General features: G+C 43.5%; 1 protein-coding gene across 4 annotated transcripts in view; it reads left to right on the top strand.

Annotated features, from left to right (window-relative positions):
* The window catches only part of EYA2 (EYA transcriptional coactivator and phosphatase 2), a 42,178-nt gene that overhangs the window by 9,898 nt on the left and 5,654 nt on the right, over window positions 1-26,626 (top strand). For all 4 annotated transcript variants that reach the window (XM_027895053.1, XM_027895052.1, XM_027895051.1 and 1 more), the window contains 6 exons: window positions 9,931-9,998; window positions 11,932-12,109; window positions 13,633-13,760; window positions 14,262-14,345; window positions 22,789-22,878; window positions 26,483-26,541. In XM_027895053.1, coding sequence (XP_027750854.1) covers window positions 9,931-9,998; window positions 11,932-12,109; window positions 13,633-13,760; window positions 14,262-14,345; window positions 22,789-22,878; window positions 26,483-26,541 — 607 coding nt within the window. The remainder of the gene's footprint in view (window positions 1-9,930; window positions 9,999-11,931; window positions 12,110-13,632; window positions 13,761-14,261; window positions 14,346-22,788; window positions 22,879-26,482; window positions 26,542-26,626) is intronic.

The following is a 26,626-nucleotide window of genomic DNA, read 5'->3' as shown; positions in this document are numbered from 1 at the left end:
CTGCAAGTGTTGTAAGGTGGTAGTAGCACAAGTACATAAGTGAAATAACCTTGTGTTGTTTGGCTCTGTGGAGGAGCAGATCCCAGAGCAGCGTAGTGAACTCGTCTGCAGGTGGGTGCGGGTGGTCAGGTCGTGCAGCCCGAATGAATCCTCCTCACTGTCCCCTCAGATATGAGTTACATGGCCAGCAGCAGGTCAGTCCCCACTGTAGGGGTGTTAAATCATCACCAAGGAGTAACTGGCCTCTTGGGTGACAGAGCTTTGTCTCACAGGGCTCTAGGACAGATGCTGTCCTTCAGCAAGTGCCCACATCGTTGGTGCTGGTTTGTGCCCTCTCATGTTTGTTTGGCACCTGCTTTCTCTCCCTGCTGGCTGTGGTCAGTAAGCTGGTGCTTCTGGAGCCAAATCCTGCTCCCTCTTAGGGGCTGTTGTTTGCATTACAAACACAGGTGATGCAGGTGGAAAGGGGGGTAGCATTCAGCTTTTCACCTTGAGCTCCAGTTATATCCTGGTTCTTGAGTGAGAACAGGATCCACTGAAAAGCAAGACAAGCATAGAACATTCTTCTGGTCATTAAGTGGTAAAGAAAAAGAACTATTTTACAGCCAGCCAGAAGGGGAGATGTATTTTCGTGCTTCCATAGCATGAAAATAAATTAAATGTGGAAGAGTGTGTAAGCCAAATAGCTAATGCAATGTGCCAAACATATATATAAATATAACAGATGAGACTGGCAAGTTCCATAGCTCATAAAAATGACAGGAAGCTATATTGCAAAGGTAATGTAGATTGAAATAATTATTTTAATCACCACGTAGCAATGGATATAATAGTGTATCATCAAACTTCAAGTAACATTGGGACTGAAATCTTGTATTCCCTTATTTGCTCTGAAAGTGACTTTTTTTCTTCCCCCCCTTTTTTTTTTTTTTTAACCAGTGCTGTGTAAAGTGTTATTTCATGTCAGTATTTATTTTATAAAATATTATTTGTTTCATAGTGAGGATACTTGAAATATGCAAGTGGCCAGTCTGGGGATGGCGGTTTAAAGTCACGAATCTCAAGAGGAGGTAACAGCTTGCATGAGATTCTTGTCCTCAAAGCCATAAATTTGTAAAGCTGGTAAAAAAAAAAAAAAAAAAAGTTGCTTCAAGGTCTGTGCCATTTCTGAATCAGTCCTCATGTAAGTGGTTTACAATTGCAGCACCAAGTAGCCAAACACAAATTAGAAGTATATTGTGATTTTTAGCACAGGTTTCTCTGAGTTTGCAGTTTCTGACCGTTTAGCAGCTCAGTGGTTTGCTCAGACTCCTGGTAAAATTATTATTCAGTGATAGAAATTGAACAGGAGGCACAAAGATTTTATTCCAGTTCTGCCCCCAAACTGTCTTAACTGGCAGTCGGGGAGGCTGCTTGTTGCTGAGGGCGGGGGGAAATCTTTGGAATACAAGAAACTTAGCATTTAGTGAGCTGTGTAAAACACAAAGAGAAAGCTGTGCCAGCATATTCCCTGACACAGAAACCCAGCAGTTGTGCAGGGAGTGCAAGAGCAGCTTATAGAGCGTTTCCTGTGGTTGCATGAGCATGTGTTACCCCTTTATTGCACATCAGGCCATCTCTTCTCAGCTTGTCATTAATTCCTAGACAATGCCTTGCTCTTCAGTTATTACTGCTCAAATGACAGCTGGTATGAAACTATGAAGTTGCACAACAGTTAAAAAATGGCCAAGGACCACTGTGGATGCTGTCATTGGGCAGGATAACATTGGACTGCTTTTTTGGTTTGTTTTTTTTTTGTTATTGGTGTTTTGTTTTTTTTTTAATATCCAAATCTATCTACCCACAAAATACTTTTTACATTACAAGGGAAAATTCAGTTATGTAACTGGGATAACTTTGCTTTGCCAGGGAATTGAGTTTGGTACAGATATGAATTTGGGACCAAAGATCTGTGCAGTGAAATTCTTTGCTGCTGCTAAGCTTTTGTTTTCTTTGTAGAGTCCTTCTGATCAGCTGTCAAATAGTGAATAAGTTAGAAAGCAGCATTTCTTTTGTGCAGCACTGATTTAAAATGGACTAATTATATATCTTGCTTATGTTTGTGGAATGAATTGGTTATGGATTGTTTTCCTGGCCTGAGGCCAAATAAACTCTGAATAATTAATCAATTAAAATGTTGGGGTTTTTTGTGATGGAAACGTTTTGACCCTTGTTGATACCTGGATAATCTAGGCAAATTTTTTTCTAAGAGATGCCTGAATTTCTTGCAATTATGTGCCAGTTTGAGTGCTACAAATTCAATATGAGGTCATAAATAGCTATTTGGCATAATTAGTTACCTCTGCCTCCATGAATTCTGCAAAGGAAGTGGACGTTTAATTTTAAGCTTGATTTTTTTTAAATACTTGGTGATGAAAATAGTGGTGAAATTTCAATCTACACCTGAGAAATGTGGAGCACACCTCAGCATACAGATAGGGAATCCATAAGAAGTCCCAGAAAATAAGGGGGAGTGACAGAGCATGTTCTGAGCAAACTGCCACTCAGGTGCCTTAGATTCATCAAATTAAAACCTCAGTAGAAAACGAGCAGGCTCTTTCAGAAGGTTCTGCTGCACAGCTGGTTTGCATTAATTGCAGCCCGATGCTGTGGCAGCAGAGCTGAGCTCCACTCCGGGGTGAGTTCAGCAGGGAGAGGCCTCTCTTCAGGAGGGGTCAGACCTCACTTTTTGCAGTGTAAATACAGGGTTCCTTAGCATAACAGCACGGTCTCCCTTTCAAAGATTTTTTAAGCTCCAGGGGCTGACTGTGCTCCGCTGCCTTTGTTTTAAAACCAGCCATCTTCCAGGAGAGGGGAGGCAGGGGGAGAGGCAGAGGTGTTGACAGCGATGCTCTGGGAGCTGTGGGATCTGAGCTACTGCTGCCCACGGGGAAAGCTCTGCTCTGACTCCTGCCGTGGAGTGGAAATCAAATATTAACTGGGGCAGTCAGAAATAGGAGTCTCCTCTAAGGCAGAGAGCGTTTACTTTGGAGGTGTCTCGTGTCTGCTTGAGTTTTGTGTGTCTGGCTGTCAGCAGGATTGCAGGAGGTGACACTGGGGAGGTGGGACCAGGCATGGCAGTCATGAATGAGAGAGAAGAAAAAGAATAGTAAAGGGACTGGGTAAGGAAAATACAGTTTGTGGTGGGGTATGATGAGGGAGAGGGAGCCAAGAGAGAAGAGTGCAGTGATGTTTCCCTAACCCTGCTGCGTGACCATCTTGGGAGCCTTTATGAATACTCAAAAACGTGGGTTAATGAGCAGAATCAGCATAGAAAACACTGACAGAGATGTTTGGGTGTCACAGAGACTTCTGCTTGTGGATTTTATTTTCATCACCTCTGTAGGATGTAAAAAAAATCCAGAAGCATAGGATGGTAACAGCTTGGGAAATTATGAACTTGGCCTTGATTATTCAGCTTATAGTGCAGTTGGCAAAGAATATGCTAAAATGTTACAGAAGCTTTATTGAATAATTGATTCAGTATACCTAGTGATGCTTTCTTCAAAATACCTAGAAGGCAACAGAAGAGCTAGTGTAAAATTACACACAAAATTCTGTGTCAGGAAACATCATACCTGCATAGTCAAGCCCTTGAAAGTTAGGAAACATCAGATTCCTGATGCTGTGCAGTATTGGTACTGCTTTTGGTGTATCTCATTTCCAAGCTCTGCGTGAGGTAATGCTCTGGTGGAAAAAAATAGAATGTAATTATATGATGAGAGGCTGGGATGATGTTTGTGGACAAGCACAGTCTGACCCTGCTTCAGTCAGCACAGGCTGTGCAGCTCAGGAGCTCCTGAACTGCTGTGCTGGCACAGGATAACACTTGTATGAGCCTTTTTATGGGTAATTTGGATGCCCTTTCTGTTTATATTGGCAGGGCTTAAACAGTGACACTTCTGCACTGCAGTACTGTGACCTCTAGAATTGTGAGAATACCTGCACTGTCTGAAGAAGAGCCCACTGACAGTTATTAAAGATAGAAAGAGGAGGGTATAAACTGGATTTGGAAAGGCTGTAACTGGCAGATTAATTGAAGCTGACAAGGCAATACCAGGGCAAAGATCACTCTTTTCTCTGAGCATCCTCTGTTGGCCAGTCTGGCTCTTCTCCTGGAGGCCTTGCAGTGCTGGAACAGGGTGTAGAGGGGCTGGAAAAGCCTCGAGGCAAATGCCTGGCTCTAGAGTGTTCAGTTGAGACTCACAGGCATCCTAAGTAGTGGGTCAGAGTGTGGAGATACGCTGCCCAGTTCCCTCTTTTCCACTGGTATTTAGAGATTTACTCTGCTCAAGAGGAAGAGAATTGCTAAATATGTAGCTATGCTGACAGGGCATATTTTTATCCCCAGATAAAAATCTTATCGCAGATGCGATAAGGCTCGTTTGATTTTAATGCTGAGCTTGGAACTGGAGTCTTGTGGCCACTAATCAGCACTGGAGGTGGCAAATCCAGCTTTTCTTTGTCATGTCTTGTGATCTGTCAGAGAAGGATTGTGTCCAGGATGAAACTGCACCTGGAGGAATCTTTACTCTTTGGTGTCCGTGGAGTCACCCAAATAAAGTCAGGTTTGCTGGTGGTTTTCTCCAGCAAGGGGGATTGCATAGAAACAGTCTGCATCCCATTGTGAGCATGTTCACTTTTTGACCCAAAACATTTCCTTGTAATTTGTTTTTGAAGACAGTCCAGAGCGGTTTCCTTCTGTAGCTGCAGCATCATTTGATAGAAGTGGTTAAAAAACACTTTCTCGAAATCCAGTAAAATCTTAACTGCTTTCCCATGGCTCAGATCCTGAGAGGAGCTATAAACCAGCCCAGCACTTTCAACACCATTGTGGAGCTGGATTGAGCTGCACAGGTGACCAGGCTCAAAAGGATGGTAAAAGCCAGGCCCTTAAAACTGCTCCGCTCATCATCACTTGTTAAAGCTCTTTGAGGCTCTGTGGGCTGAGCACTCCCAGGAGCAGCAGCAGGGGAAGAGCTTTGGCTCAGGAAAAACTGTCCTGTGAAATGTGTTTTACATCACCATTCAGAGTGCCCTCAAACACCTGCCTGGGATTGTGGTGGGGGACAAATGGCCATACTTTGGGTGGGTTGGGTATCTGAGAGTGTTATCTGCAGGAGACGTTCATATGCTTCTGGGAGCAATGTCCTTTAACAGACACTGCTGATGTCAGGTGCTGTAACGGTGTAGAATGATGCTTTTCATCCAGGTTAATACAGTGTGCTCTTCCCTGCACTGTCTGAGCCCTTCCAGACAGAAATACAAGACGTTTTGGGGAAGGGTTCATTACATCTAATGGCAAACAGTTGAGCAACAGGCTGCAAAGTACATATGGGTTGAGTTTTTGTTCTCCTTTAACAGCTCAGATAGTCTTGAAATACCTCCACAGCTGACAGCCATGCAACATTTTATGAGTCCTCTTGCCCAGTAAATGCAGGCAGATGTTGTAGGATTTGGAACCTTACAAGGCACTGGAGTATAGCTGGTGGGAGGTAATTCCGACGAGTGCTTAACCTCTCACTAAAAAAGTAGCAGCTTGGAGAAGGCAGTTATTTACTGCAGGAAACATTAGCTTGTCAGAGAGCTAAAGCACTGCAGAGAAGCCCTCTGAATGACCATGCAAGTCTTTCAGCCAGATGTTCTTCCCAGCACAGAGCAACACCACCCTGCAGGGCCTTTGCCTGCATCCCTCACAGGCAGCGTTGCTTCCTGGAGGAAAGCAGCTTGCTGATGCCAGAGTGCACAAACCATCATGTGCAGGCTTTGTAAAATACCATGGAAATCAGCTGACCCCCGCAGGGATTTATTTTATTAGTCCTAAATGATCAAATAATCCTCTGAGAGAACTCTCTGTGGAACCGCCGTGCGATTCATCCACAAGTGAGGGGAAATGCTTGGATCTTAGCTCTGTTGTTCTGGTTTTTTGGGGAGGGTTAAACCATGGCACAGACATATTCAGAAGTGCCCATAGTGGTCACCTTCTGAGTGTTCCTGGCCTCCCAGTTGCTGCTGGCTGTTCTAGAGAGCTGTGATAAACACTCAAACTCTCCTCCTGTGCTGAACCTCTTCCTCTGACTGTTGAGTATTTCACTGAGTGCTGGAAGAGCAAACCATCACTTTTTCTAAAGATAGCAGGTTATTCCAGTTGGAGAAGTACAGGAGGCTTGGAGAACACATCCCTGATGTCAGGCCCATCCTGTCTCCATGGTCACCACTCCCTAAGACACCACTATTCCTTTATCACACTGTGTATTCCTAAAGTGAAAGAAAACTTCCCTTTAGCAAAGCCAGAGCTTTGTTCTGAATGTCCTGAAAATAATCCTGAATATTCCCTTCTTTTCTTTACTTGCTCATACCTGGCAAGGAGGGGAAGAAATGCACTTATTGCAGTGACTGCAAGACAAATGTAGGAATTTAGAGGGTGAGAAGCTGGCATGGAAGTTTTTGCAGGAGCACAGGCCAGATCACGCACCATTGAGAGCGCCACTGAGCATGGCAGAGATTTTTAAAATGCTTGAGTTAAAAAGTGAATGCAGGGGAAATGGCAAATGAAATCCATGTGTATGAGAGCAGGAATATAACATCAGTCAGCTCACAAAGGGTCTCTCTGTACATGTTGCCCTTGGACACTCCTGAAGAGGAGGGATACATCTACATATCAAGGAAAATTCGTGGCACTGAGTATGCCTGGCACATGCACACCTTTCGTGGGGTGCCTTCACAGGCAAGAGTGTTTGGGATAGACACACTTCACAGGAACCCTTACATCTGAAGGGCTGCTCTACTTTAGAGTCCAGATTGTTTTATTATGAGCTAAATGTTCTTTAAGCTACCTGTGAATGAGGGCATTGTGACATTTTAGCAACTGGCTTGATTGAAGGCAGATGTGAGCCATATTCCATATGGAGAAGATCCAAAGGGAGAGATCCTAGGCTTGTTTCTGATTTTGCAAGGAGGAGCTTGGATGCAGTTGCTTGATGTTGAGTTACCAAGATAGATTGGGAACAAATCTCTTGCTCACACATCTACAGTATTGGAAATGTGAAATCAGCCTGAGTCTGAGATCATGGGCTGCCTTCAGATGTCAGGGAAACAAAGCTGCTCTATGAGAAAGCAGAACTCCTGTGGAAATGGGCAGTATCCCCTCAGAAATGGGAGGGGACCAGGCATTTCTGTACATTGCTTACCAAGAGGCCCCATTCCACACAGAATTGCCTTCTGATGTCAGTCCAGTCTGTCTCTGAATGCTACAATAAGTGTTATTACCTGGGGGAAAAAAAAAAAGAAAGTGGTTGCATGAGGAAAAGGGCTGAATTGATGGCATGCTGTGTCTGTTGATGGTTTTTCAGTTTCTTGAGTGTAAAATTTACTGATGCAAAAGTGAAATTGCTTGTGGCAGAGTTCATTTTGTTATGGAAGTGTTTATTTCTTATCAACAACTTGGAGAAGAAAAGCAAACGTTTGGGGCCAGTTCTGATACGTGTTCTGAGCTGATGAATTCTACAGAAATTCACAGAAAATGTGGCAGGCAGGCTTCATTCTCTGCTCCTGGAATGAGAGGGTTTATCTTTGTCTTCCTTGCCTGTGGCACTTGTTTGTTTTCCAGGCATTTGAACTGAGGGTTGAAAACAGTCTCTCCAGTCTGGCCTGTGAATGGCACAGGGTCTGGAGCTACAGCAGTCCCCGAGATAGAGGTTGATGTTGAAATGAAATATTGCTGAACCTGAATCTTTTAAGAACTTTCTTTATGCGGATAATTGATTTTATTTTATTTTTCTCCCAGTTTTGCCCCCTTCTTCTTGGGAAGAAATTCCAGATGTTTACCGACTTGGGTTGTTTGGTTGTCTAGAGTGTCCTTATTTGTAATTATTCTGCTGTAACAACCCTGAGCTGCCAAGATACAGTGAGCTTATTAGCTCTCAAGGTGTACCCCGGGGAGAGGTTTCCATTCTTTGAATGTGGTGCTGTAGGGCAAGAAAAAGAGTTGTGTTTGATCTCAGTTTAGACAAACTGTGCTCAAGTGATACTCCTTCTTTGCCAAGATACAATGACAGGAACAGAGAAGAGAAAAAACTGAGTTGCCAGGCTTGTTGAACTTCAGTTTATAGGAAATACCAGCCTTAAGCACTCTGGCAAAGTATTTAAGTATGCAGGTAAAAAAAAAAAAAAAAGTCAGGAAGTTTAAGTTTCTGTACCACAATCTTTCCTTTGGAAAATCCCCTGGGCAGGGGGAGCCTGTAGGGACACCTGAACTTTGGTAATTCAGCTAAAATGACCAAAAAAAGTTATACAAAAACACAGTGCAGAATCCACCAGAGTGGGTCTGGTCACTGAGGGAAGCTGTGGAGCAAGAGTCAGTCCCTATCCTCTCACCCCTGCATTTCCACCCTCTTCTCCCTGCTCACTCACCTGCCCTGTGAGTGCATGGACACACTCGCCCTGCACAGCTTGGTACAAAGTGCAGATTAAGTTAATTCAAACTGTGCAGATCTCTCCTTTTTCTAATTCTCTCTGATTGTTTGGAAACCAGGAGGCTCCAGTATCATGTGCAGGTAGCACAGCAATAAACATGTTCTCATCACAATTTACACATAAAGCGTGAGTCCCTCGAGGTAACTCATCCCCCTCTTGACAGCTTTAATAAAGGATGATGGATTGTTTCTAAATGACAGTTCAGGAAAATAAAAAATTCCCCCCTGTATTGTTTTGAGCTCTGGTGTACAAGAGCTGTTTTGTCTTCTGTGGAAGTTGTTTCTGCCTGTAAGCACTGGGGCTCTATTACTCTCCTTCACAGTGGTGAGAAGGGCTCGGTTACCACCGGAATATTTTCATCCTGCTGCACATCCCTGACTTTCTGGAAAACTGCAGGAGCCAAGCGTGGGTGGGGAGGGGGGAGATGCCAAGAGCTGAGCGTGGTGCTGTCTGCAGGATGCTGCTCTGGGCAGTCCCCCGGGGTGGGTTGTGGGAAGGAGGAGGGATTGGACACTGATCCACCCAGAGCTGCCTCCAGGGCATCACCTGAGCCCCTCTGTGCTGGCTCAGCTCTCCCAGCCAGGGTGTGCAGGGGGCCTCCAGGTACCTGGCAGTCACCTGCACTCTGCTTTCCTCCACCCTTTTCTTTTTAAAGGCCACATGTGTCAACAAATTAGTTCTGGAGGGTAGAACCTGCTCGCTCTCTCTCTCTCTCTCTCGTTTCTTTTTGGCTTGAGATTTATTTCTCAGTGCACGTGCTTTGTAGCTGCACTTGGCAGAGTGGAGTTTGTTCAGCTGTCCATTCCCCAGCTAATCTGGTGTCCTAAAATAAAAACAAGCAAGTGGGTCTTGGGAGAGCGGCTGCCCCGTGAAGACGTGCAGAGTGTCAGATGGTTCAGACAGCACTGCTCAGTCATTTACACGGTGAGAAGCCAGATAAGACAAAAAAAAAAAAAAGAGCTGAGGGCCTGAGCAGGGCTCAGTCTGTACATTTTGGTGATGGAATGAAACCCAGATCAGAGCCCAGTGCAGCCATGCAGCACCAAAGTCATGAAAGAGCACGTGTGGGAGGTTCTTTATATGATGTGAGGGGTTTTCCTACAGGTGATGATGATAAAAAAATATTATTCTGTTACATACTGGAAAAAGAAGTAACTGGATTTTTAATCTGGGCTAAATCCTTGTGTCCCAGCTTCGTTTCCCAGCCCAATAAGCAATGTTTTAGTGTATGTAATGAATGCCTTTCAATCAGCAAACCCCAGTAGAGCCCAAAGTCTTTACAGCCTAAGATTTGTGCCGTACTTCTTTCTGGTGATCTGGTACTTAACTTCCAGGAAGTTGGAAATTATTTGTATTAATGCATCCTGTTGCTTTAATTGCTGGTGTGTTTCCTGACTGGGATATTCTTTCCCTTAGGCACAGCAGGGATTTACCAGGGAGCCAATGGCCTGACAAATTCTGCCGGATTCAGTGCTGTGCATCAGGTATGGTTCAGCATCTACCACTGGCAACCTCCACACTTGTTTTAAACACCTGGAAGATTTGCAGATCAGAGAGATTATTCCAGGGTTCAGATCCTTTTCATGGAGGTATTGCTGTGTATTTTGCTACAAACCATTCTGCTCTGCTCCCGTGGCCTGGATTTGCTGGACTTCTGGATACGTTGATTAATTTGGAGATGTGTGTCTCGGTACACCCAGAGAGCGGTCCATGCAGGAGGAAGATGCCCTGGTGGTCTCTTGCTGTGCTGCTGTAGCAGTGCCAAGAGTTTCATCATCGTTCTGCCATCTTACAGCCTCCAGATACGTTGTCCATCCTCTGTTTCTGCAGTCCTGTCGTCTGCTGTCTTGGCACTGCGCAGTAAACACAACAGTTTGCAAGAGGCTTTTGGCAGGTCCTGATGAATATTGAGCCATCTGAGCTGTCTGTGCACTCCCTTCCATCAGAACACACCTGTCTGTGGGCTTCATGCCTCAGATCCCTTGATAAATGTGTGTGTATAAATGAACAGCATGCATATATACACAAGACAGATGTTTTCCAGTAGCAAATGGCTCTTCTTGTTTGGCCCAAACAAATGAGTACACTGTCCCAGAAAATGTGTTTTGTTTGGCCAGTAATTTCAGTTCCTTGTTTGGAAGGTGATTGTTGACTTCTGTTTTCAATGGCAACAGTGGGTTTATTGCTTCAGTTTGGCCAAAAACATCAGCATTTGCTGATAAAAGTGCATTTGATTGAAGCATGGAGGTTACCTAAACAGGGAAAAAATAATTGGGCTGTTTTCCTGATTTTGTGATGTTCTGCAAGGGGAAACAATGAAATTATCTCATTTCTTTTGCAGTCTAATTGTTCTTATGACAACTTGAGTCTTTGCTCTTGAGAGCTCCCTGGTGACTGCAAGTTAATGAAATAGCTGTGCCACAGATAAAGATGTAAGCTGTTAAAGGAGGAGAGTGCTTTTAGTCTTTCTACAGACTATTTATTATTTAATTTTATTTAATACCAGAGGCTAATTATAATTTCTGAGGAAATAAAAACCTTTTGCTGAAAGGCAATGCTCAAAGCATGGACACAGTTCTCTATCTGGAAAAGCGAATCAGTGGACAAGAGCAGGAGATGCAATTAAAATATAATGAAAGATGTTAACTCTTTTATGCTTTAAATGTCCAGAGGTTAAGTTTTATAATCTATTCCTGTGTCCTGCTTCTCTCAGAAAAAACAAAAAGAGCTACAAAGATCATGGGTGTGGAGTTTTTTGGAAGCCTTAAAATTAAAACAAAGGGTTTTGTGATACCTCAGCCTCCTGAGGTCACTCACACCTTGTATTTCTTGTTCATTTTTCTGTAGGTAGGGAAGATGACTCAGGCATTTAGTTATTGCTGAGATAGTTGTGCAGGCTGTTGTGAGCATTGCTGCAAAACAATTACTACTTTCTCTTCATCTCTTTAGTTTAAGAGCTGATCAGAAAATGTTGCTGATCGTGGGAAAATGCAGCCTGCTTGGCTCCTTCCCTCACCCAGTTATTCGTTCTGTTCTTGTGATTTCTTAGGTAATTTGTTGTTTACAGAGATTATGTATTCCAGCATGGGATTCAAAAAGCCACCCTACTTTTATATAAAATTGCTAAACTCTGTAATGCAAAATGTGTCAGCAGTGATAATTAAAGCCCTATGAAAAAAAGCAGAACTTGCCAGATTTCTGACCTCTCATTAATTGGTCAATCCCAATCAAATAGGAGCACATTTGGGAGAAGCAGAAATGTAATTTTTTTTTTTAAGTGAATGAAATACAGTCCTTTAGTGGAATATTCCTGAACTGCTTCCCACATAACACTGCTCTTGTGGTGCCTCACTCGGTCGACAGATAACTGGCACTTAACTGTGTGTTTTTAAGGTGTTCCTTTTTTTTTCCTCCAAGGAATATTCATCCTACCCAAGCTTCCCTCAGAGCCAGTACTCCCAGTATTACAGCTCGTCCTACAACTCTCCGTACGTGTCTGCCAACAGCATCAGCCCCTCGGCCATCCCCACCTCCACCTACTCCCTGCAGGAGTCTTCTCACAACATCACCAGTCAGAGCACAGAGTCACTCCCTGGTAAGAGCATCTCTTGTGTCTCCAGTCTGATATGAGCTCTATAAACACTGTAACCTTGTTGGTGGCGTTTTTTAAAATAGATTTCCTAGCCCTTAACAGTTCTGCTCGCACAGGGGGGGTTGGGAAGAGGTTCAAACCAAGCTCTCTAAAACCATCCTGTGTTATTTTTATGAGTATGCAGGGTTTGATCTCCTCTGAAGGTAGTACAGAAAGATAAAACAAGCCCCAGATGCACACTGAGGGCTAACATGGGTAGCAGTGAATTCAAAGCCCCAGTTTCCTGCATGTCTGATGACTTTTCAGCCCATATCTCTGTCAAGGTTTATATTCACCTCTTGCAGAAACAAGTAATTTGTGCATTCATAAGTAAGTACTTTAAGAGAAAAATGTACACAAACCATTTGTCTCAGCTGAAAGTTCAGGGTGGATTCCAAGCAAAAAAACGAGATTTGTGGCCTCTCTTTTAATGCTTAATTTTTAAAGTTTTAAAGCTTATATAATGGCCAGTCTAATGGTTTATGGAATTACTGGTGGATTAGGATCCTCCAGTGTACTGTTGAAGTGCAATCTTCAGTTATCACTTCCCTGCCAGTTTTCATTGGTGTGCAACAACATTTATATAAAACACCACACAACGTGTGGATGATCACCCAACACACCCAAGGCAGGGCTGCTGACTTATGAAACAAATCTGAACATCTGTGGTTGCTCTAAAACAAAAATAAACTAATAGTGTTTTTTAAAAAGAAGTGATCACAGACAGCCCTAAAAGCAGTTGGAGGATTTTCCGTTCCTTAGATCTTATCTCAGCCCTTTTGAGAAAGGATGATTTCCAAAAGGCTTGTTAGGCACAAGCCCAGCTCCTCTGAAGAAGGGGATGGTTTTTCTAGGAAGCTGCAGAGGCCACAACTTAGCAAGGTGAAAAGAAAAATATGTTTGAAGAGGATTTGTAATGTAAGGGAAGTGAAAGCCAGACAGGTTTATGAAACTCAAGCCAATCAAAACAGATACTTTATACCTGGGAAGTTCACCTTTAACTGTCTCTTCTCAGTTATTTCTAAAATACTGTCCTCTGTGAAATGCAGTGGGGCTCAGCAGGCTAATTCTGTGTTTTTAAATACAAGTTGATGTGAAAGTGTATTTTTAATCATGAACATTTGTCAAATTTTTTTAAAAAAATATATATTTTCAGAAGTTGAATTCTTTTTCCATTGCCTTTCTAATTTCTCTCTTTGAAAAGAAGTGGCGAGAGGAAAATTCCAAAAGGATTTCTTATCAACAAAAACGTGATAAGGTTTTTGAAGTGACACATCCTTTTTTAGGTGTTATGTGTATGGTCTTGGTGATTTTTGAAATTGCTTTATTCTCCAACAGTGTTAGCTACTGACGTGGAAAGAGTAAGATTTTCTGTTGATGTTTTCACGGTGTTTCTGTTGCTCGCCATGAGAAGATTTCATGCTTTAGTTATAATGGCACAGTGCAAAACTTAAAGTTTTTGCAATGGAATTTCTTTTTCCTAACAGGGGAATATTCAACAACACCAGCAAAAGATACAGAAACAGAGAGACATCACAGAGGGTCAGATGGCAAAGTACGAGCCCGGTCAAAAAGAAGCAACGATCCTTCCCCTGCTGCTGACAGTGAGATTGAGGTAATAACTTGAATTTATATTCCCTTAGTAAACCCAGCAAAGAGAAACAGTTGCATCTCACAGCAAATCCCAGAGACAGGATAAAATCCTATAACTGAAAGCTGCAGACATGGGTAGTCAAAACAATCGCTCGATTCCTGTGTTGGGAGTGTCTCAAGCTGTTCTTCATACGGCCACTTCTTTTCCTTTGGGCTTTTTCTGAGTCTGCTGCTTTGTTCCCCTGACTTGATATGCAACGAGGGATTTTGGTGGTGGTTGGAAAGCAGACTCTCAGGATGAGGAGCGCACACGGACTTCCAAAATTCCCGACGTTTCCCTTTGCCCACTCGCGCAAAGCATCTCCAGTCAGCGCTCCAAATGGGCTGGAGATCTTAAAAAGCTCCACAGTCCAGCAGGACATATTTCCTGACTGAACCTATTCCTGCAATTGCCTAATATGTAACTATATTTCTTTTTTTTTTCTTTTTTTTTTTTTTTTCCCCTCCCCATCTGTCACCGCAGCGCGTGTTTGTGTGGGATTTGGACGAGACGATAATCATCTTTCACTCCTTACTCACGGGAACCTTTGCATCCAGATATGGGAAGGTAAAATTCAATTTTTTTCAGCGTTACTGCTTGTCCAGCCAGATTGCGTGGGGAGCTGTGGGGGCAGCTCACGAGGCAGCTTCTCCAACAGGTGCTTTCGTTCCGCCGTGTTTGTGTAAACGTGTCCTGTGGCATTTCCTTGGAACGTGTGAGAATTTAATTTGCCTCCCTTTCGTGTTGCGAGTAAGCCCCTTGTTTTTCAAAAAAGCTTGTGCTGCTGGGCGGGATGGGCTTTCAGTGTCTGTCTCCTGCAAGGAAGAGCGTCGAGCAGCCAGACAGAATTTTAGCCTGAATGAGGTAACACATTTTTTGTTGGACCGGTGTTTTCTTCTGGGTCTCAGACGGCTTTTTAAGAGTGATTTTGTGTATTGTCAGTCTGGGTTGCCGTGAAGAACACTGGCTCTGCTTCCCACGTAGCTGCTGAAGCTGACATTTTTAAGGGGATTTAGGAACCCTATCTAGCTGGGCTTACTTTAGAAACCCCCCTTTGAAATGCAGGCAGTTCCATTTTTTTTTTTTGGTAACTCACTCTGTGGCTGAACAGACTGAACTTGGCTGCTGAAGAGAAACCCCTGGCTTTTGGATTTAGTACCAGGTGCTTCAGCTTCTTCCTGAGGCAGCTTTTTATGATAAACACTTAAGTCACTTGGAATTACAGAATGTCAAACACTTTGAAATGGGTGGGAAAGAAGACAATATCATTACCTAATTAAAAGTGGGTGACCTAGTTGGCAGCTGTTTCTGCACATGGCTTTGAACAGCCAGCTCCATCAGGAGAACTGGAAAATAACCCTGCTTCTCCCAAGAAAGCAGAAATATGATTTGACATCATTTCATGGCTTTACCAGCTGTACTTTTTTACAGCGGCCCTAACAAGCTGAACGTGTAATTAGTGAGATAGATTTATTGTTGGCTGGTAGATGTGCACAGTTGTGGAGGACATAAAGTTGGTGTTTGTGGTGTGGAAGTCTACTGCAGCACTTGGAATGCTGCTAACACTTCCAACAGCACCCTCTGGAAACCAAGCCCGTGTTTCCAGGCAGGGATTTGTTCCCAGCTGGGGTGATTGAAGGGGTTGCTCCTCCCAGGGAATGCAGTGAAAGAGCTGTACCTGTGTCAGCTCAGATCTGCAGAAACCTGAAGGAATTAGGCAGGATCAGGAAACCAACTCGGGCTGTGTAGCCTTGGAAACGCTGGGAATTGTCTGCTTTGGGAAACCTCTGAATCTGTAAAATGACAAAACTTCTGTTGGCTGTTTCTTTTATGCCGATTTAAAGGATGATACAAACAGGGATATTTCCTTTCGAATGAATGAATCACCTTTTACTGTCAAGTTACATCAGGCTCCTTGGGAAACTTCTTTAGAAAGTTTTTTTTTGTTTTGGTTTGGTTTTTGTTTTTTTTTTTTTTTGTAGTTTTTCATTTGTTTTGTCACTGTTAAATTCCTCAGGGCTTTCCTATAAGGGAAATGGTTGTGTTATAAAAGTATTATAGTCTAGTGGCTTGATCCAAAGACAACCAGAAGCTTTGGTGGGCTTTGGAACAGACCTTAAACCAAGAGGGAAATACAGCACATTCAGACAGGCTGTCCTGGGAACTGTTAAATAGTAACACAATTCAAAACTATCAGGTACAAGTGTAACAGAGAGCCAGAGGTTAATAGTTTCATAATCTCTTCCTTCAATAGCATAGGAAGTGTTAATCTCAAAGTAAATTAAGTATCAAGACCTAAACTCTTATTTTTTTTTTGTCCATAACTGATCATAAAAGATTCAGGTGCCTGTAATTAGACATGCACATGCTTATAATTGACCCTCACCTGTGGAGATCTTGGTTCAGGATGTCTTCTTCCATATAACATGTCTGTTTAGAGGATCTTGACCATTCCCCTGACCAACATTTATGTCCCAGTGTCATCCTGTAGAGCTGCTGTGCAGGTGCTCAAAGGATTACTCTAAGAAGTTGTTCAAGCTGAAGGATAACACCTCTTTCTGCTTGGCCCAGTTGAGGACAGGGCATAAATATGATTTTTTAGCCTTTAAGCAAATGCCATGGCTGCTCTGTGCTGGCTGGCTGGCTGTGAACTGGCCTGCCTTGTTATGATTTTCTGGGTCTAGGAAACCTTATTCCTCAGCAGTTTCACTGGCAGTTATATGTTCTTAAAAAATGTTTTCCTTTAAATGAATTATAATTTAAAAAAAAAAAAAAAAAAAAAAAAAGTCATTGAAAAGTTCCTCCTCGGCTCTACTGGAGATCCTTGTAAAACCCTAGGTTTGATTTTTTTTTTTTTTTTTTAATTTCTTGGTTTTTTCCCTGCTTTTCGTGGAATGCTTCAAGTAGCTTGTGCTTTTCCCTGCTTTGTTCTCTCCCAGGACCCTAAAGCCAGGACCTGGTTGGAACACCATGGGGATTTAATCAAATCTGATGGTGATTCATGCTTCTAATGGCCGAGCCTGTCCTTTACTGCTTTACAAACTGAGAAGGAATAAAACCCCATTTTATTGCCCGGCTGTTAAAAACTATTTGTAGAAGTTGCTAAGGTTCAAATCAAAAGGGGCCTCCCTGGAGAACTATTAGTTAATTCTAAGTGCCATGGAGTCGCTTTTTTCCTTCTCCTCTCGCTCGAGATGTGGCCTTATATCATGACTGCTGTTCAGACATCTGAGAGTTTTCCATCCCTTTGACAAACATGAGCCAAAGTGCTTAAGGACATCTGTTTATTTTATTTCTTTAATGAGAAAACCTTCCAATTTCTTCCTGGCTCAGCTGTGTTTATTTACATTTTGTTAGTCATATGTGTGGGGCACCTTGGGACGTTAAAAAACCTGCGGAGGCCTCTGCTCGCAGGCATCCTGGGCAGAGAGGCAGAATAAGCCCCTTCCTAAGGAAAACACAGTCCTTGGAACTCCATAAAATAGATTTTCAAAACAAATAGAGCCTAATTCACTCAGTAGATCACGGATTAAGTCAAGATGAATACAATTTGGAAAGGATTTTCTGAGGAAGTTGGAGATTTTTTTTTTTTTACCCACTGGAGGCTAAACCTTGTGTTTAATGCCTTTTTAAGTGAAATTAAAAAAGCATTCAATCACTGCAGGTAATAAAGGGGCCTGTGACTTTAGACATGCTGCTATATCAATTATTGAGCTCATTATTGGAGAGAAGGGAGTAAATAATTCCGGCCACGTGATTGTTCCAGCCGTGGATTTCGGGAGCGGGCGCCTGCGTTTGTCATCTGGGGCGGCTGATGAGGAACAGCCAGAGCAGGTGGGATGGTGGGCAGGGGAGATGCTCAGAGCTCCTGTGGATGTAACCTCTTGTTCTGCAGCTTAGGAGAGCAAGGGGAGGGCGAGGGGTTTTCTGAGCAAAGTGCACGTGTGGCGTTTGGAACTGTTAAAGGATTATTTCTGACGTAAAATACGTGTCGGAAACAATGCCGGGTTATTAACTAAGCACAGGGGAAACTTTGAAATCCCCCCCCAAAAAAAAGGGAACCTGCTTTCCAGTTGGGAAAAATAGTTAAAAAGGGAGCTGACTTGTTTTAGGAAGCTGCATGAGCCAAATGTGCCGTTGTGCTGAGGGTTCCACTCCGTGGTGTTTTTCCTCCAAGCTTTCCAGGAGTTTTGTGTTTTTCACAGAACCATCAGGGTCTTTCATTTCAAAATACAGTGATTTTCCTGTGGGGAGGGGAAGGAAAGGAAGATCAGTTTGGTTTAAGTTCAGCTCCATCTTCTGAAATGTATAGTACAAAGAAATAATTTTTGATCATGAGCATTTTGTATTACTAAATAAAAATAATTGCCATTTATCCTCAAGCATCATGGCCCAGCTTTTAACCTGTATTTAAGTACAATACTACCACAGGACTGGAATCCATTTTGGATTTTGTGAGTTGAGACATGGGGTAAATTACTGTAGTCGTTTCTGCCTGTCCATGAGCGTAGTTCCTTTAGGAGGAGAAGCTTTTCAACCTCCATGTGCTGTTGAATGGGAGGATTTAATGACCTACCTGCCCATTTGCTTATTGGAATAATTTCCAAGGTGAACAGATATATGACAGTAAAGAGAGTACTTCAGTAAATATTGGAAGCACTCCTTAAATCACAGTAAGGGTGAATATGAAAAGGTGTCTGAAGAAAAGGGGTTAAATTATATTTGCTGTCCATCTAGTAAATACCCACTCCCTTACTGGAAAAGCTCTGAGAGGCTCAGTCTGGCTCTAGCCTGGGTTATTAAAAAGATAAAATTGCAAGCTTAGCTACTTAAGTGTAGTTAGTGAAAGAGGTAAATGTGTTTTCTTCCTCAAAAAGACGTGGTCTTACTTGAACTAGAACTGATACACATGGTTAATATCCCATTATTATGGGAAAGTCTTGTTCATGCCTCAGATTTTCACCAAGGTATGAAATGTTACAGCAAAAGAGTGATTATTCTCACAGACCCTTTTTTGTTCTGACATGTGGCCCTGGTATTTGTGTCTTTTGCTTTTTTTTTTGATTATTATTATCATTTTTATACTCCAGCCAAGCTGGTCCACTTTCCAGGAGTTTCCAAGTAATTACACCCAATTAAAACTATTAAATTCTTTCTTTTGGTGACAACTTCATTACTAACAGCTACCCAAAAGGAGGAGATTTAACTTGAAAAGCCCTTGATTGTGTACTAATCCGTCTCTCACCTCTGGCTGACACCTGTGGCAGGTAAACCCTGGAGAATAGGAGTCTGATGAATACTCTTAATTAATACTTTCTTCCTTGTAGAAAAGTAATTATTTGCTCACGGCATAAATAGGTATTTGGCAGGGATTTGAAAAGACTGATTAGTTTAAAATACCAGGGCTTTATTTTGGTGGGTTTTTTTTTTTTAAGGGAAGTGGTGGTGTCTGAGTCCAAGATCCACGCTCAGAATGACTTTGTCCCGGCAATTTGACTGTCGAGTTAATTGTCACGTTGCTGAATGGAGGCAGAGCCAGACAACAAGCTGAGTTGTCATCCATCTCAGAGGAGCCAGTTCTGCCCCTTTGCTAATGGCCTGCAAGTCTGAACAGGGGACCTGCAAGGCAGAGGCTTGGAATGGGCTTTGGATGCAGGATTGGAGGCAGGAGTGACTTGCACTTGAGAGATTGCCAGAGATAAGATTGCTTCCCTCTTCCTTCCAGAATTCCAGGGTACAAGAGGGGAGGGCTGGCTGTGCACAGGCAGCCAACTGGATTAGTGGGAGCTGCAGGTGTTAACAAATACGTGTCTTTTCAATGCATATTCTAGGGCAAGAATAAGCAGTTTGTGAAATCTCTGTGTTTCAGGAGAGTGTTGTAATACAAAGCCTTTTGGGAGGATGCTGGTGCTGCAGTCTGAGCTGTGACTGCAGCAGTGCAGGCTTCTGGGCAGGGTAACTCCTGAAAAAGGATCTAGAGACCAACACAGCCCATTTTGGAACGTGCTGGCAGCTGTTTGTACCCTAATTTGGGTGTGCATGCACATCCTGCGTTCCCTTTGCTCTGCTAAAATACAGACCAGTCAGAGCTTCTCGTGGTGAAACTTTTAACCCACCACTGTCATGGGGAAATATTTGTTCTTTGCTCACCTCCAGTTTCTGTGGAAATCATCTTTAAGCACAGACAAGCTGAAGGCTGTTCAACAGGCTCCTTTTAGACATTTTCTGTCATAGTTACCTGGAATGAGGGGTCAGAAGGAAAAGGGAAACAGAAATTAATTTTAGGCAAGGTGTTATTAGCTCAGAGGACATCCTTGAATTCAAATTGCTGTTCAGGCCGTGCATTGGAGGGTCAGCAATGCCTGGTCATGTGTGAGCACCAGAGGTTCACACCAGAAGTGTTTTAATTTTGAGCCTCAGGGAAGCTCCAGCATCGGTGCGTGGCAGAGGTGAGGCAGGTGGGGATCCACTGTGCTGCTGCAGGTTTTATTTACAGAAGGAGTTGATTGCCTGTTTTCCATCCCTGCCTCCCATTGTCCCTGTTTGTGAGAGCGTGACTCGTAGATCAGCAGAGGGAGAACCTCGCTCTTCTAGAGTTACTAAACAAGCACTGGGGGGGGGAGTTTTTAGATTAATCTGTTTTCACCCTAAGAAGTGGTTCCTGGAGGAGATTTGTTTTCAGACTGTCTGTGGTCCTTGGGCTTTACATGCATCAGGAAACACTGGCTGGATCTGTGAGCCAGGGAGTTTGTTCCCAGAGCTCCAGGGCATACTTTTGCTACGGAAGGACATGTTGGCAGGGATCACTGGGACAAGTGTGGCAGCAACTTTATGTTGCTCTGCTGAACCCACACTGCTCCTGCAGAGCCAGTGGCATCCCCCAGCAGCACAGAGATGTCCTTCAGTGGCACAGGATTTCTGTGCCTGGCAAGAGCTCTGTGTCAACATCTACAGGCAAGTTTCATCATTCTCTTTCGGGTTATTTTACACCCTGTACATGGAATTTGGACAACACATTGATTGATACACCTGTCTCACGTGGGTGCTCTGCTGCCAGTCTGATTTTCCTGTTTGTTCATAGTTGAATTGACAGTGACCCTGTCTTTACCCAGTGTGGGTACAACCTGTGGCACAGTGGGGTTCAAGTCTGGGACTAGTGCTTGTAGGTGCTGCAGTAATGCCAACAAATAATGGCTGGAGGAACCCTGGCCTAGTGCCTCTAGACACCTCTGTCATACTGGGAGTGCTGATTGGCCTTTTAGCTTTATCAGCCTCTTTAAGACTTGGAAACCTGCCTTGCTGGGGAGGAAATGTCCATACTGTGAGAGCAGTGGTGCCAAATCATTTCCCCAAACGACTTCCCCTCTGGGTGGTAAAGTGCATTTTTCTGTTTTGTTTTCATTCCATCACATTCTGTATCTCGAGAGAAAGGGTTTGGTTTTGTTTTTTTTTTCCTCCCCTCTCATCTGCAGTTTGGTTTCCATATTGTTTAGTTTAAGAGAAGGTAACTTCATACACTGTGGAAATGTTTCCCACTCCCCATTAGTGATTAATAACAATAAAGCTAAAGACAAAGCTTAGAGGATAAATGACAGGTACCCAACCAATGAGATTTCCTGAAAGAGTTTTAAAGGCTAATGATCCTTGAAATGTACAAAAATAAATTGCTCCATTAAAAACTATTTTACAAAATAATCTCTTCCTAGCAGCGTTATTTTCTTCAGAACAGTTCCCTGGTGTAACCACACCTGGGCAGTAAAATTTGATTCAGTGCTGTTTGCTTGGGGCCGCAGTCAGATGTCCTGGTTCCTCCTGTGTCCCTGTGCCTCGTCAGGGGAGCAGCTTTGGGGCTTAAAATTAGAGGCAAGGCAAGGCTGTTGGATTTTGTTGCTTTTTGCCCAGAGGAGACAGTGCCCTTCCTTCTGGGGCAGCAGCAGGCACGTTCAAACGGGAGTGACAGAGCTTTTCCTTGATGGGCACAGTGCTTGTGAGTCACACACATGGCTTAAACCCACAGCCATTCTGCTCTAATTAAAGAGAACTACACCAAGAATGCGTAATAATGAGGTTAGTGTGTAATACACCATCCGTGTCAACAGCCTCTGCCACAAAGGTTGATTGAAATGTACCCATCCTCCCAGCACTGTTAGGGCTCCTCACTTAATTCATGGCTGTCCTCTCAGACAATAACAGGACTCCACAGAAATCTGCAGAAAATTAGAGACTACATAAAAATCTGCCCTGCTTTTAGCGTGGCTTGAGACTTCAGTAGAGGAAAACCACCCACTTGAACATCAAGATGAGAGATCCCTGACCTTAATGAAGAAGAATTAACAAAAAAACCCCAACCCTGTTGTGGGAATGCCTTTTTGTTGTTGTTTCCAGGTTGTCTGGTGTTGTTTAGCTTGAACAGGCACAATGCTTTGGGGCTGTGAGTGTTTATCAGATTGACCACAGACTGGTTTTGCTTATGTTTTTGGAGGATTTAATGAATAAATGAATTAAATGAATGCTGGTAACCTTGTGTGGTAGGATGGGGTAGTTTTAGCTCTGCTGATGCTGTTCAATAAGTAGGCAGCTTCAGTGGGGATGAAATGACTGTTTTTGATGGACAGTGCAGGAAAGGATCACCCTCTGTGCACCCTGTTGCTTGTAGCTATCCCCAAACCTTCCACTAAGGATGGAAACCAGTTTTTTTGTCTAGCCTACTGAAGCAATTCTTATATAGTTTCAGGATCTTTATATCATCTGAAGTATGTGGGCTGTTATTGGTCAAGGTGAGTTATAGACACCCATCCAAGAACAGAATTTGTTTATCTAAGGAGAGCAAAAGAAAGAATGTGAAAATCATTTTAATGTCAAGATACACTTGGGAAATTAAATTACTTTAATAAATGTATCTTCGGAAACAGGACTATGTTTGCTTTAAGATCTCCCACCCCTGTCCCCCCCCCAAAAAAAAAAAAAGAAAATCGAAGTGAATGATAAAAACCTGACTTTCTCCTTCCAGGACACCACGACGTCCGTGCGGATTGGTCTTATGATGGAAGAAATGATCTTCAACCTTGCAGATACACATCTGTTCTTTAATGACCTGGAGGTATGTAGCTGCTTATTTTATTTAACATTTCTCTCTCTCTGTTCATTTGCATGTGATCTACAAAGTTGGGTTGTTTTTGGCCAAGAAGTTTTTGGTTTTGACCCTGAAGAAATGGGCATTAGGTGGCCTGTTGGAAGCGTTCTCACTGAGTCCCCTTGAGCCTCTTAAGGAATTTTTTGGTAAATACACAGTAGCAATGATGGCTTTTGACAGGTTTACTAAATGTAATAATGAGGATGTTGCTGCTGCTTCTCCTGAAATTTGCTATTTAATAATGTTGTGAAGGTAAATCAGCACAGATCCTATGGGGCAGGCAGCAATTAGATGTGAGCCAGTGCAGAGGTTTTAAAAGTGGTCCTGTTCTTGGAGAAACTCATTTGCACAGACAGAGCTCAAGCTCAGGCACACTGCAGGATGAAATTGGGGAGTTGCAACATAAAAGACCAAGGAAGAATCCCTACACCTGACTGTCTCTTATACGAAGCAAAAACCCATCCTCCTCCTTCAGTTAGGATGATAAATAAAAGTCAGGTTTCTGTATTCCCAAAGGGATAGTTAAGAATGATACATCTTACAATGATACATCACTGAGTCCCGGGCTTAAAGAGAGTTCAGTGAATTATATTCTTAAAAACAAAACAAAAAAATAATTGGAAAAAAACCAGCGCAGGAGCAGGTTCAGCTGAAAGACCCACAAGCATTACCATATACATTAGCACCATCATGTGGTGTAATGCTGGCCTGTGCAAGACAAAATAAGCTAAAACTGCCCAGGGCTGAAACCATTTCTGACCATCTTCTGGGCTGGGGCAGAATGAAAGGGGCTGTAACTGAGAAAGCAGCAGGAGAGCTGCCCATTCGAGACCAGACCAAGAGTTCATTTACCAGGTAACACTACACACAGTCAGCATTTCTCTGGCACAGATCCACAGCCAGGGGTGGGGTGGCTGGGAGGGTTCAGCAGACTGAACTCAGTAGACAGAGCATGGCTGGCCTTGGTGCTGATGGTGCAACCAGGGGAAGGAGCAGAGGAGATGCTGCCCAACCCCTCCAGAGAGTGGTGGTAAATCACAGCTGGTAAATCACAGTGGTTGCAAATCTCGGGGAAGTTAAAATACAAACTCTGGGCTTTCCAGGGCTGTGCTTTTCCTCCCAAGATGCCTTTTGTTCACAGTATATTGATGGCTGAAGAACAGCACCTTCCACCCCCAGTCCCTCTGGAGGTATTCTTGACTAACACTCTGGGAAACAGGTACTGAGGACAGGAGGACTGACAGGGGGATGAGGAATTAACAAACAAGGGGATTAGTGTGTTTACAATGACTGCCTTTCAGAGCCATCCCTGGAGGTTTTGTGTTGTTGGGAACTGTTCCACCTCCTCTGCCTAATGAGGGGTGAAAGCTCCACTGCTCAGTGAATCAGATGTTTTGAGATCTCCAGCACAGTCCTGCTACACCAATGGAACACGTGTGTGCTCATCAGTTGTTTTCATGTGTGCATGAGACATACCTTGAGAGTACTGAGAGGGAGTGTGAGGGAGATCAGAAGCAGCTTCTCCTTGAATCCTCGGGAACAGCCTGTGTTTCACCAGGAGGCAGCAGAGGCTTTGTCCCAGCCAGCAGTGCCATTTCAAAGCTGCATCAGCTCAGGCTCCTTCACACGTGGGTTTGAGGGTCTGGTCCCACCTGGAGGGAGGTTGTGCAGCACCCAGAGATGTCCAAACAGTTCAGTGCCCAGAGCTGTGAGGGTGGACTGAGGTTTGACTCAGTCACAGGCTGTGAGATCCCTGAGTATCAATTCAGAACATCAGGGGCTGTGAAAACTGGGATATGTCCCCATCACAGACCTCCATTCCAACAATCTGCACCTTCCCTTCAGCGGCCCAGATATCCTGCCCTGACTCCCCTGCTCTCTGAGATTTCAAGGAAATTCTGCAAGGATGAAAAATTGGTCTTGTAACCAAGTAGTAAAACATGGTCCACGTCCTTGCTGCTGCCAGTTCCCCCAGTTCCCCCCAGTAACACGAGAGGCTCAGCCAGAGGACTATGAGGTAGCGTCTCAGCCAGTGTCATGGTATTTTATTAACTTAGAAATGTGATAGCTACTGTTGTCACACTTGAGTGTACAGAACAATTCATTCACAAATGAGAAAAACAGATCCCTCCACAAATACCTTTCCCCTGACTTAATGCCCTGCTTTGTACAACTGGAGTGGGGTGGGCTGCATCAGTGTTATCCCAGCCTGGTTCACAGCAGCTACGGGGAGGGGGGCTTCAAAATTTAGGAGGATGGAAAAGAGAGAGAGAGAGAGGTGCCAGCAGAGATCTGCTGTTCAGCTGCTTGGCTCCAGTTCTGTACAGAAATATACACTCCAGTGATAGGTTGATAAAAGGGCTGGTGAGATGAGAACAAGATAAAACTGTGTGTCTTTTTGAGAATTATCTAAAATAAGTGGTGCAGAAAATCTCATCGTTATGGACGAGAACTACCTGTCATGTTTTGCCATTGATAGCAAGTTTGGTTACTTGTTTGGGGATTTATTCTTTTTTTTTTTTTTTTTTTGAAAGGGGCTGGTTTAAAGTAATTCATCAAACTCACAATTGTGTAAGGAAGGTAAAACAAATTCTGTGGTTTACAGAACAGTGAAGTGGGGAAGAATTTACTGTGCCTTGGTTTGGTGCAGTTGTTCTGGTTTCAGAGTCTTGTTGTACCAGGTGCAACACCTTTCCACCTCTGTTGAAAAATCAGCCAAAACAAGAGGTGGTGTTCATCAGCTTGCAGGCTTTGTGTTGTGTTCTCACCTCCCAGGGTCTTGGAGAAAGGAGAGTTAAGTTGGGGGGGGGAACCTTCCTGATAGGAAATGGACCAAAGGAATAACATTTCTCACATTTTTGAGGCAGGGCCTCCACCGTTCAAGCAATGAAGAATTTGGGGAGATAAGATCAGAGCACACAACTCCACTGCAGGCCGAGCTCCAAGTGGATATTCTGGTTGAATGCCCTGTGCCCAGAGTTCCTCACTGCTGACACCCAGCATTCCTGAGCTGTGTCTGGGGCAGTGAAAGGGTGCTGCCCTCACTTCCTGCACATCAGGGGCAGCTCAGCCCCCTCAGAACAAACCGGGAAAAACAGGGCAGGAGGCTCTGGAAGTTTCTTTGGGACGGATCTTCTCCTCCTGTAATTATGTGGGCACACACCTCCTGTCTGAGGCAGTATTCTCACGGGGGGAGACGCTGCCAGATTTCTGCCTTATCATGCATGCAGAGTTGAAAAAAAACCACAGCTTTCCTGGCTGAAACACAAGCATCTCCCTCCCTCCTGTCTGCATAGGAAGGAGTTCCACTTACTGTGTTTTCCAAGGGCTGTTGTGCCTTTAGATAACGGCAGATCTCTCACACACATTCTCTGTCTGTTCATGTTTTGGGCTGTGTGATACTTGTCCCTAACAGTTAACTGGCTAGACTAAGCCAGACAATATTAGAAATATGTAAGATCTTATCTCCTTAATATTGAAGTAGTTTTGCATCATATTAGTTCTTTTTTTTTTTTTTTTTTTTTTTCAAAGCATTTCCTCACTGCTGTATTTATTTTCACACTCTTCCCAGGACTGTGACCAGATCCACATAGATGATGTATCATCAGATGATAATGGTCAGGATCTCAGGTAAGGGATCTCTGAAAGCTGCAGCTCTGGTAGACGCCAGCTGTTTGGAAATAGTGGGGGGCTGGCCAGTGATTCTCAAACATGC

This window comes from Empidonax traillii, unplaced genomic scaffold, assembly GCF_003031625.1.
Source record: "Empidonax traillii isolate 1590-97213 ecotype Southwest subspecies unplaced genomic scaffold, ASM303162v1 scaffold448:size1359114, whole genome shotgun sequence".
NCBI classification, from domain to species: domain Eukaryota; kingdom Metazoa; phylum Chordata; class Aves; order Passeriformes; family Tyrannidae; genus Empidonax; species Empidonax traillii.
This window is presented reverse-complemented; position numbering and strand designations above follow the sequence as displayed.